Source organism: Acipenser ruthenus, chromosome 19 (assembly GCF_902713425.1).
Source record: "Acipenser ruthenus chromosome 19, fAciRut3.2 maternal haplotype, whole genome shotgun sequence".
NCBI classification, from domain to species: domain Eukaryota; kingdom Metazoa; phylum Chordata; class Actinopteri; order Acipenseriformes; family Acipenseridae; genus Acipenser; species Acipenser ruthenus.
The window spans coordinates 14,483,706-14,496,251 of record NC_081207.1 but is presented as its reverse complement, the minus strand read 5'-3'; the positions used below and the strand labels follow the sequence as shown (position 1 = coordinate 14,496,251).

Here is a 12,546-nt window from a genome sequence, read left to right as displayed (position 1 = left end):
AATTATTTCTCAGATCTGAGCAGGCAATGCAATCTGAAAAAACGTCAAATGCTTCTTTGAAGTGCCTGGTTGGTGTTAGCAGTGCCAGTCCCACTCACTTGCTGTGCCGGGAACAGCGCGCTGTGATGGAGGGTAGGTCATTGAAGGTGCCAGTGGGGCAGGAGGAACACTGGGGGTGCCGCGTCAAATCTCCTGCAAGACACAACATCACAGGGATGGAAATGAAACTCCCATTGCATAGCTGTTCCATCCCTTCCTGGTTTTACTACAAGTCCAACAAGACTCGGGTCTGCCAATTCGGTGATATTTGTCTTGAAAAAAACACAATGTTCTGCAAACAACGATGTTCATGCATAGATTTCATTTTAGTGTATGTGTTCAAAATTCGAGAATACAATGTATTAGTAAATACTCTAGCAGCCTCGCCCCAGCTTTTCAATCCCTGTGTGTAAAGGGTGTTTACGTCCAGCCTGCTGCAAGCGGGTTATTGTTCATCATCACAGTTAACTGAATGCTGGGGCAACACAGCAACATTCAACCTGTGTGCTGGCATGTTTAAAGTCAACAGTCTTTAATGGATTTTGTTTTCCAGCAAGGACTTGGCTTAAGTTCTTGCTAAAATAAACTATGAGGTAGTAATCAAGTACTCAGGGAATACAACACATCTCATATTAAACAACCATCAGACCAATGGTATATTAGTTTAGGGTCTTCATTGCCATTACAGTTGAAGACGGCAGCGTCAGAAATGAGCTAATGCAGGTGTGATAGTGTCTATGACTCGCTATGTATAACCTACACTGGAAGCATTCAATCACTCAAATATATCTGAAGCCTCTGTGAGCACTAACAACACTAACAGTCCCTTGTGCATTTCATATGCGTTCCCAGTGGCGACGCGTAGGAGGGGCACAACTGGTCACGGGCCCTCACAGATTTCTGCCAGGCAGTGGCTTAGCCACTGCGTTAAAGAAAAAAAAAGTGCTGAAAAGATTTTTTTTGGTGGCCTCAATACACTTCAAATCAGTACAGCTTTCAAATAGTATACACATGAACAGCCACTCACAACTGACCAATGACTTACTGTCTGCCAAAGCGCACGTTTCAAATTTCTGTTTGTGATTGGGCTATTTACTGTAATTCGTGAGAGGTTCAACCTTGAACTCTTCCGATTGGACAATGCACACAGCTTTTACACTTTACAGTCCAAACGGATGCGCAACGTGACGTAACACTGAATGAGCGATGTGAAGTATGGCCTGACAGCGGTAGGGGAAAGGAAAAAATAATTCAAAAATTAGCTATTTGTTTTGGTCGCCCTAATTTGTCTGAACGGCAGAAAACTGTTGATGAACTGTCTGAAGACAACAAGCTAGCAGCTACCACCGGCAGTCCTGCGCCAGTCAAACGGTAATTACATTAGTCAGGATATTTTTTAGATTAAATAAAATGGTTTGCTTTGCTTTGAACACAAAATGTTAGTTAACAAAAATGAACAACCATAAGTACGAATTAAATGATATACTTTTTTTTTTATTATCATAATGTGAAATTGAAATCTGATGCGCATGTTAAAGTTCAAGTCCTTTGCTTTGTGTTTCCTTTTTTGTTTTTAATCGGAAGTGTTCTAAACTGAATCTTTTTTTTAAACTATTTTGCACAACAGTGTATTTGGTTATTGGATCTTCTGTTTAAAAAAAAAAAAAGATTGTTCTTTCTTTTTCGAAAATAAAACGTCAATGCACGAATAAGAAATAAGGTTGCCAATTGCACATTGTGATTACTCACCTTAAAAAACTTACCATTTCCATCCCCTCCCGAAAAAAAAAATCCTGGCTACGTCACTGCTGCCAGGGTTTATTATTTAAAAATAAAAATACATATTTTTATGTTTTTCGTAAGTGGGTAGAGAATATGTAAGTGTGCAGTTTATTTCAAACTTTCAAACCTTAATAACATAACCAAATAGTGTCTATTACCATTTTCACACAGAAATGCAGCTACTGTGCCGTCTCTGAAACGTTTTAACGAGTGTGTAAAATACCCTTTCACACAGCATGAAATTGTGCAATCTATGCCGGTGTAATACCGTTATAACCCTTTCACACTGCCAAAGAGATCGCGACAAGACCTAACACATGCACGCAGTGCTTTATTTGTATAGAAAGAGGTGCCGGGACGCAAGCAATGACAATAATACCGACCCTAAGAAAAGCATATTCAAAATCATAACACGTTTATTTGAAAGAGTATTGTACGTACTTCTGTTAGATGTTTACAATCACGTATTCTACATTAAAAATAAAAAAAGTCCAGAAGGATGATATTGACGAAAAAACGCACCCCAACACGAACGTTGGTTTGACCCACGGTTTGCACTATTATCAGCGATGTGTAAGCAACAGAAGCTGCTGGTAGATTACAAAAACGATTAATTAAACTTAGGCTAGGTAGTTGTTAACTTAGTATGTTTTATTCTCTATTAATTAAATTATATTCATTGAAAAAGGCAAGAGAACCAGATTGTTATTATTTTTATTGTTTTGGTTTAATATAATATAGCAGGCTTAATGTTCCTATTGAAGTAGGCTACAATATATTTTTTTTCATTAAAAAGTTGCCGTTGTTCTTTGTTGAAATTAATGTTGAGCTTTCATATTTTGTTGTGTACTACTCATTTAATCAAACCAAGTAGTGTAAGAAGTTGCTTGTGTCGTTCATGACGTTTTTCAAATCAAGTAAGCTTATTTGTGTATAAAAAACGAGAATAGAGTTGCAGCCAGTGTCAACTTACTTAAAGGCACTCAAGCTGAAATCGTAAAATAATTTAAAGTAGGCTACAAACGTGGCAGCGGACTGTCTCTCTTTAACGCACACGCAAGAACATGCAGAATTAATGCAACTGTGTTGAGATTTTAAAAAGAAAGCATTTTATGAGATTTTTAACTATAGGTACCAGCACTATGACTCAAGCTCAGGCACAAATTAAGCACTATGCTATAGTGACGTGCATGTTGACTTTGAAACCACACCCACTATAGCGCTTCAGTGGCGGTATAGCCTTTCACACAGGCAGTTAAGACGGTACAGGTGGTTCGCGAGGTGGTTCAGAGACGGCATAAAATATGATGGTTCTGTGGCGGTATAAGCAATTCACACAGACCTATAAGCCGCTACAGTGGCGGTTCTGAACCGTCATAACTCCTCTGTGAAAGCACCTTAAGACCCTTCACCGTTATAGTTGTTCTCGTGTGAGACTTTAACTTTTTCAGTCAGCGAAAATATGTGCTAAAAACGGAGTGAATTTGATGTAGCCATGTTTTTCTACAAAAAGAAAGCTAAACCACCAAACGCCAGAGACATCAACAGAAACCGAACCTGACTCCTCTGTATTTCAGAATGTTATTAACAGCACGAGAGCGTGATGATACTTCCATTCAAATGGTCAGGGTAGTGCAGGTGCAGCTGTCGATAAAACAGACCCTTGCCTGTAAAGTGTCACTATCAAGAGAGCTGCAAACAACAATCTGGCGTAGAACTGTTTGTGATGAAAGATCTGGTAATGTTAGAACGCTAGCTTAATGTTTACATAAAAATGGTTAAAATCGGGCATCAGGTTTGAGCACGGTTTCGCTTCGTTAGTTTGTTTTTTGGTTGTTTTTATTTTTTTGGGAGGGGGGCTGTGCCCCTCCAGTTTTTCAAGCCCCGAGTCACCACTGTGCATGCCTATACTATGTGGAAAAGGAATTTATTACATACTTTAGATTCAAGGTACTCAAGTCTAACAGTCCTGATATTAGTGAATCTACTCCTGAATTATACCAGCATGTAAAACAAGAGGTCAAGCAAAAGCCAGATAGGGAAGCATTCATCTACAGGATTTCGTTTCAAATGAATTTCCATTTAGAGAACTCCCTTTTTTTAAAAACTGTCAGATTCAGATAAAAAATAATACAATTTTCTAAAACGTTTGTTTTCTACAACTGTGCAATTGTATAGATTATTATTATTATTATTATTATTATTATTATTATTGACAGTATTTGTAATTTTGTATTAAATAATTTTATCTGAAAGATTAATCGGAAAACAAAAACAAAGCAGCTTGGGAATCGTATTTGACCAAAACCCATTTTATTTCAAATATTAAAAGGGACAATAATTGTGTCATTTTGATGTTTCACACATAGTTTACTGTACCGTGATACACATCATGAAGACACTGCCAATGCACAGCCCTAAATTAGACTCACCTGAGTTTGTGACCTCTACACTCTGGCTAATCAAGCTCATAGTAAAACTTGGAATGGGTGAAATTAATATGCAATAGGAATCTTATTTCCATCCCTGTATTCGCAACTATTGACAACTATTTCACTCAAAATTGCTTCTGAAAAGGTAAACTGCAAGGAGAAAATACCTCATACCCCCAGTATACCAGAGACCCATTATTGCACTGACATTGTAGCACTGCTGTCTGCCACTGAAGATCATTTGGGAAGGGTATGATTAGCATACTGTGGTCATATTCTACCAATGCCAGCCTCATCCCATTGTCGCTGCCCTATGCTTGTGCTACCCTCAGAATTACACAGAACCATTCCATTGTACTGCCACTGTCTGTGTGTTTGCATTGTCACTGAAGCTGCATTTTATTCATTAAGGTTTAATTTGGGGCATTATACTTTCATGGTTCCAGCCTGTCTACAGCAGATTGGTGGTGGTTAGAGAACAGCTGCCATTTTGGCTCTGGCAGGGAATCAGCTGTGCTTGGAAAAAAAACTGCAGCCAAGATGGTGGACACCGGGCTGCCGCTTCCTACAGCAGGCTTACCTGGGTACTGTTTTTTTGTTTGTATTTTTTTATTTTACCTTTTCGTGATGTGTAGGTGCCAGGCTGGCATGGATTGTGATCTTCACAGAACTCACAGAACTCTCCGATACAGATGCTGTTTTTAGGACAAACACAGACACTCTTCCTGGTCTTGGTGCAAGGGGAAGACAAAACCAGACCAGCCTCTGGAAAACAAATGAGTAGGAGTGGACCGATGCACTAATGTCACGATACAATAAATGTGACGGGCCTGATGGGCTTGTATGATGTATAAGTGGGTTACCATTGGACTCTACATACTCTAGGAGTGTTTGGATAGCTCAGGTTTTTCAACTAACACCCCATTGTATGCTGGTAAGTGTAGACCTGCTGTGAAAGGTACCCGAGCAGGTCAAACATCCCAAAATGCATTAGGGTGTGAGTTGAAAAGCCTGATCGGGTTAATTTACCATTCACAGTGAAACGAGTGAAGAAACAGCTGCTTGGGTTTGTGATGATTGCTGCTTTTCTTCCTCTGTGGAGAACAGCGATCCACACAAACCCAAACAGCTGTTTCATCTTGTTTCACTCCGAATGGTAAATTAGCCTGATTGTCAGCACCGGCTTTCTGTGGAGAGCTCAATCCCAATAATCAAATAATTGGTTCATGCAGCTCTACTCCATGACGCATTAGGGGACCCACAATGCAGAGCTGTTATTCACTTCAGAAATTCAAACAGACAGTATCAGGCAGCTGTTGAACAGAAAATGGATTTTCTCCTTACCACAAGGTCTGCACAGCCTGCAGTTGGGTTCGTAGTTATAGAGTTCAGTGAAAGTGTTCTCCGGACAGCTGCTACAATCAGTATCAGATGTGGTTGTGCATTTGTGAAGTGCAAACTGACCTGAATACAGACAAGGCTGTTAGAGAGAGAGAGACAGACACAAACACACACACACACACACACACACACACACACACGGGTACTGATACTCTCAATAGCATGAGCTAAAGAAGGTCTTCAGCAAGTTTCATCACAATCGGACAAGCGCTTCTCTAGATATATGAAAAACTCTTAACATGCAACAGACAGACAGGCTCCATACTCCAGGGATAGATAAAGACTCTTTATCTATTGCACAGCAGTTTCACCCATTCCAGATTTTACTATGAGCTTGATTAGCCCCAGTGTGTAGGTAACAAGTTCAGGTGTGTCATATTAAACTCACAGTAAAGCCAGGAATGGATCATACTGCTATGCAATGGGAGTCATCCCTGTGATACTCTCATTAACATGAGCTAGAGAAGGTCCTTGGAATGTTTCATCACATTTGGACAAGCGCAAATGGAAGTTTGACATACAGTACAAAGAGACAGACAGCCTCCACACACCCCCAGAATTTGATAGTCTCAATAGCTTGCACTTAAGAAAGTTTTTAGCAAGCTCAAAAATAACTATGGCTATTCCTCTCTCCGACCTCTCTCCTCTATCTTTCTGCCTTCCCTCTCCTCTCCTCTCCCCCTCCCCTTTCTTTCTATCTTCTCATCTTCCCCCATCCTCTTCTCTCTCCCCTGTTCTCCTCTCCCCCTCCCCTTTTTTCTATCCTCTCCTCTCTTTCCCCTCCTCTCTCCCCCATTATCCTCTCTTCTCTCTCCCCTCCTTTCTTTCTATCCTCTCCTCTCTTTCACCCTCCTCTCTCTCCCCGGCACTCAAAACAGTTTAAAGAATGACACCAAGTACCTGGCGCACACTTCCGGCAGCACACCCCACCAGAGAGATATTCTGTTCTTGAATCTGTACAATGGCCATTTTCTGGAACGTACGGAAAAATCTGCAACACAAACAAAATGGAAAAATGCTGTGCTGGAACTGGACTCTCATCTAGAAGAGTTTGTAATGCTTAGTAGACAACACAAACAAATACCAGGGATGTCACGGCACACTAATGTCACAATACAATACGCATCACGATACACGTGACGTCTGATGGGCTGGTTGCATCACGCATGACAAGATCAAATGAGCATTTAACGATGGGACTGTTTTTTGTGAAAAGACAAATATAATGAGTTAGGGAGAGTATGTATTCATACCAGCTACAGCACACTTATTCTTCATTCAAGAATCACTTGGTGAACTGCAATGAGCTGCACTGTGCTTCTGGTCTTGTATCACAATACAAACCTCTATTACAATACAATATATCATGTACACCCCTATCAAACAGGACTGGCACAGAGTGGCTCGGGGTGCAAAAATAAAACCTAAGCACTCCCCATAGAGGGGGCTGTCTGTTGAAGCCCTCGTGTTAATATCAACTGCTGGTTAATGAACCGTGAGCAGCTCTGTAGCTGTGTGATAGAGTTCTCAGCTCAAGTGATGCCACTCAGAGGTCATTAACCGGGTGATACGAGCTTCAGTCTGAGCGCCCCCTATGGGCAGAGTCTGTTTTTATAGCGTCACTGTGTTTGTTCCCCGTGACCTGTTCTGTGCCAGGACCTACACCTGTGCATGCATCTACACCTCGAGCTAGACAGCAGAGTGCAGGTTCATTCACAACTCACCTGCCCAGGAGCTGCCTCAGTTACAAGCAGAATCCAAAACAGGCAGAGGCGAATGGATAAACAGCCAAACATCGTGGAGGCTGGGAGGGAGGGAGAGAGGCTGGGAGGCAGGCAGGCAGGATGTAGTTAATCAAGGCACTTCAGCCTCAACAAGGCAAGGTCGAAGGATCCATTTCAAAACAAAAACTTGTCTGCTGGGGCCCGATTAAAAATGAAATAAAAAACAAGGAGTCTGTTAGTAACACACACACATACTGTACTGTCGCTAGGGCTGTCCATACATACATACCTACATACAGCTCTGGCCAAAGGTTTAGCATCACCCGATAGATTTAACTAATTTAGCTTCATAAAGTCAAATGAAACCTGCTGAATAATGTTGCATTAACATATTGAATCATACAACGCTTTGTAGTTTTCCAAAACTGACCAAAATTGAGAAATGTGACATTTTGAAATTTAACATGACATACTGTACTACTATTATGGTTTCTGGTAGACTTTTGCAATATAATTTTGTAGTTTCTTTAATTACATTATGTTAAATAAAAGAGCTAAATTATGTTCATATAGTTTTTTTTTTCTTTTAATTATGTCTCAATCCTAAAATTCTAGGAGATGCAAAACTTGTGGCAATAGCTGTACATACAGAAAGAAAGAAAGAAAGAAAGAAAGAAAGAAAGAAAGAAAGAATATAATATTTTTGTATACATTAGGTCAGGACAGCTCCATATAAACCCATACTGAAATTAATATTTCTACTACAGAATGTCCTTAGCAAGTTTCATCAAAATCAGATAAGCAGTTCTCTGGATAGCTGTGAAAATGTCTGTGTGAAATTCAGCACAGCTGGACACGCTGCCCACATGGATTATGAGATTTAATAACTTGTACTAGTAAGTGTCATTCTGAACAAGCGATTCTCCAGAGACATGCAAAACTGTAAAGCGTCCCATACACTCATCTCCACAATACCCGAGCAGGGATCTGCACCCTTGTGGGGGTATCACAGATCGGTTTACAGCCTTCCAGAGGTCACTTCATTAAAACTACAGACAGACAGTACCCCACAATGATCCAGTTCAGTTTGACACCATAACATAATTCCTTCTTGGTGTTAGTTTACTACATTCTGCCTACGTTTTCAGACAAAACACACCCCTTCACATTCCCGTTTGTTTACATTGCCATAGAAAGGAAAACAAAGGAAAACAAATCTGACAGTCAAGTTTGTTTATATTGTCCCAGATATATGCATGTCACTCTTGTAGCTCATTAGAAGAATAGAACAGGTATGAACCTGCTACGACTTGCAGTATTGTAGATTATAATTGAAATTACATTTTGTTATAGCTCAGGGTAAAAAAACATAAATTCTTAAAATCAATCTATTAAATTGTTATACCTAAATACTGAAACAAAATAAAAATATAAAAACTCTTTAAAATATCTATATATTTCTAAAGTATCTGGCACAATACCAGCTCATATTTTGACACATCTGAATTATGAGGAAATAAATACACGGCCATTTTATTAACATATATTTACAACTTAAATGTTGCCCATTAATATTATTACAGCTACTTACGAGTATTTCCTCTGAGTGATTGTAAATCCTCACCGTCATCTCAAACGTTGTGTTGTACTATTAATCCAGCATTCTTTCACGGTGACAAAAAAAATAAAAAATACGAAGGTCACAGTATTCCAAAGTCTACAGTGACGATTCAAGCCCCGGATAGCAGTTCCTCAATATCCCGCGTCGTGTAAAGATAACCCGGTACTTTGTATCTGTCAAATCTATATTTTGATTGAATTAATAATGTTGCTCGTACGACAGGCTTTTTTTTTTTTTTTTTTTACAATTAACCTGTCCATTCTGCGTTACTGTATTTAAAACCAGACACTCGCCATCTCATTATACCTGTAGGCCCCCCCCTCCCTCCCTCTCTCTCTCTCTCTCTCTCTCTCTCTCTCACTCTCTATATGTATATATATATATATATATATTTAAGAAATAAAACTCCAAAGCTGTGTCAAAATGAGTCGGTGTCTTTCTCCATTTCACCCAAAATGAATAATCTAACGTTTCAATTGTTTTAAAAAAAAGGATTAAGAATACATTTTGGTTGGCCTCTCGACCCCTCAACAGTGCCCTGCTATGTACGTTGTTTATGGAAGCTTAAGATGGCGTTCTGTGAATTTAAGTTTCGTTTTTGCTCAGTGTAAAACAAACTGATTTGGGCGTCTCCATTGCTAGGAAGTGTACTTTACTTCCTGGAAATTATAGCAAAACATGTGGTCAAGTTTTCTTCAGAAATTCACACAGTGCCATTGCCGTCCTAAGGTGTATAAGGTTTTTTTTGTTTGTTTGTTTGTTTTGTTTTTTTTAACCTACTATGTTATATTAGAAGTATTAACGCTAAAAGGTCATTTTTGATTTGTCCACAACTTTACGATACATTTCCTGGTTGGATGCTGAAGTTCGGCTTAGCTTCTTGTGGGTGCACTCAGCTTTATTGGAAACTAACGTTGGCTTTCCAGTTAGTTTCCATTCCCTCAGGTAATTTAACTGTAGGCAGGCACACACGCTTCCTTCCTCCTTGAAGCTTTCTGTCGCTGTAAAGAGAACTACACCGACAGACAGAAAGGCAGTCATCCATCCTCCTTCTGTGACCTGCAGCAGCAGAGAGTTATGATAGGAACGCTGTATGTACAGTGAGCTCTGTTTCAGCTCAGGGAAGAAATGGAAACAGAAGAAAAAATAATCTAACATGTTTCCATTGTTTGCATTTAGAACACTAATAAAACTACATATAGTCTAGTGATCTTAAACTGCAGCTACAATGTACAGTAATTCAGGAGTCTAGTGATCTCAGACTGCACAATTAAAATTCTAGTAGGACTGTTCGATAGCCAGGAATTCGAAGATTGTTTTAAAAATTCAAAGGTTCGTCAGACGCCATTCACGCACTGTATGTATTTTTTTTTCTCCTGTTAACCGAAATCGTTTGACAATGTGTGAATACCATAGATAACACATTAAATGTCACTCGCATGCACAAATTGATCTTTTTTATTTGTATAATCCAACCAAATCGTTATACATAGCACCTTCATAGCGGGTATTTATCCACTGGGGCGGTACCTATAGCGGTTGGAGTGCTTCAGTAAAATATGCACTGAATATCTAGTGTACAAGATAGTGTAAGAGAAGTGCTATGGTAGAATATGTTTGAAACATACAAAATATACTCTAACATCACATTTTAATTTCGAAAATACTGAGCACCGTCCGTCCCTCAACCGTGTTAACCAGAGGCACATTTCTTCATTCACCATCTCGACAGCAAAGCGTTGTATAGCGTAAACTGTACTGAAACAAATGTCTCGAAAACCCTCTGCTGTTTGACATTTTTTTGTTAAATTCCCAGACAACCAAAAAAAAATTTGAATGCAAACTGTGCAAGCGACACAACCAATCTCTGGGTTCACTTTACAATCGTAAGTTCATATTATAATTACTAAAGCTAAGGTTTACAATTTTAGAAAATCAAACTGAAGGTATGAAACAGAGACTAACAGAAGCAGACTGGAGTAAAATAGAGAAAACATCCACAGAAAAAGGGTGGCTGTTTTTTAAAAATGTAGTACTAGAGGCGCAAAACAATTACATCCCAAAAGTAGACAAATCTAAAACAAAATGGCCAAAATGGTTTATGGATCAATTTAAAAAAAAAATTCAGTGAAAAAAGACACTTTTCAGAGCGTTTAACAGGGACCAAAAACAAAGTACACAGAAAGAGTACTTGGAACTGTAAACACAAGTCAAAAAGGAAGTTAGAAAGGCCAAGATAAATAGAAATCAAAATTGCTAAGGGGGCTAAAACCAATAAAAAAATGTTTTTCCAATATTATAACAGCAAGAGAACATTCAAAGAGGAGGTTAAATGTCTAAGAGACACAAATGACAATATCATAGATGAAGAAAAAAAAATAGCAAATATATTAAATGATTACTTTTCACAGGTTTTTACAAAGGAGGACACGGACAACATGCCCGACATGTCGACCTGTTCCTATCCAATTTTAAATAACTTTAGCATAACAGAGGCAGAAGTGTTAAAGGGACTAGGAGCTCTTAAAATAAACAAATCCCCTGGGCCAGATGATATCCTCCCAATAGTAATCAATGAAATGAAAGAAGTTATTTACAAACCGCTAACCAAGATCATGCAAAAGTCTCTTGACACAAGGGTTGTACCGACAGACTGGAAAATTGCAAACGTAATGATCCACAAAAAGGGAGACAAAACCGAACCAGGTAACTACAGACCAATAAGCCAGACTTCTATTATATGTAAACTTATGGCAACTATAATAAGATCTAAAATGGAAAATTACCTATATGGTAACAATATCCTGGCAGACAGTCAGCGTGGTTTTAGGAAAGGGAGATCGTGTCGAACTAACCTGCTTGACTTTTCTGAGGATGCAGCATTGACAATGGATAATTGCAAAGCATGCAACATGGTTTATTTAGATTTCCAGAAAGCTTTTGACAAAGTCCCGCATAAAAGATGAATTCTCAAACTGAACGCAGTAGGGATTCAAGGAAATGCATGCACATGGATTAGGGAGTGGTTAACATGTAGAAAACAGAAAGTAATGATTAGAGGAGAAACCTCAAAATGGAGTGAGGTAACCAGTGGTGTACCACAGGGATCAGTTTTAGGTCCTCTGCTATTCCTAATCTACATTAATGATTTAGATTCTGGTATAGTAAGCAAACTTGTTAAATTTGCAGACGACACAAAAATAGGAGGAGTGGCAAACACTGTTGCAGCAGCAAAGGTCATTCAAAATGATCTAGACAGCATTCAGAACTGGGCAGACACATGGCAAATTACATTTGATAGAGAAAAGTGTAAAGTACTGCACGCAGGCAATAGAAATGTGCATTATAAATATCATATGGGAGATACTGAAATTGAAGGAGGAATCTATGAAAAAGACCTAGGAGTTGTCTCAGAAATGTCTTCATCTAGACAATGTGGGGAAGCTATAAAAAAGGCCAACAAGATGCTCGGATATATTGTGAGAAGTGTTGAATTTAAATCAAGGGAAGTAATGTTAAAACTTTACAATGCATTAGTAAGACCTCA

The 12,546-nt window shown here is 39.0% G+C and overlaps 1 protein-coding gene across 3 annotated transcripts in view; it reads right to left on the bottom strand.

Moving 5' to 3' along the window:
* The window catches only part of LOC117424845 (tumor necrosis factor receptor superfamily member 3-like), a 30,240-nt gene extending 20,635 nt beyond the window's left edge, over positions 1-9,605 (bottom strand). Inside the window, exons 1-6 of one of the 3 annotated variants that reach the window (XM_058992517.1) lie at positions 8,970-9,605; positions 7,379-7,458; positions 6,555-6,645; positions 5,598-5,717; positions 4,872-5,018; positions 99-192 (exon numbers count right to left, since the gene is read on the bottom strand). In XM_058992517.1, the coding sequence (XP_058848500.1) occupies positions 99-192; positions 4,872-5,018; positions 5,598-5,717; positions 6,555-6,645; positions 7,379-7,450 (524 nt within the window). In that variant the 5' untranslated portion in view covers positions 7,451-7,458; positions 8,970-9,605. Of the gene's footprint in view, positions 1-98; positions 193-4,871; positions 5,019-5,597; positions 5,718-6,554; positions 6,646-7,378; positions 7,573-8,969 lie in introns of all 3 variants that reach the window. The other 2 variants (XM_034041556.3, XM_034041555.3) reach the window with 2 other exon arrangements.
* Between the last annotated feature and the right edge of the window lie 2,941 nt (positions 9,606-12,546).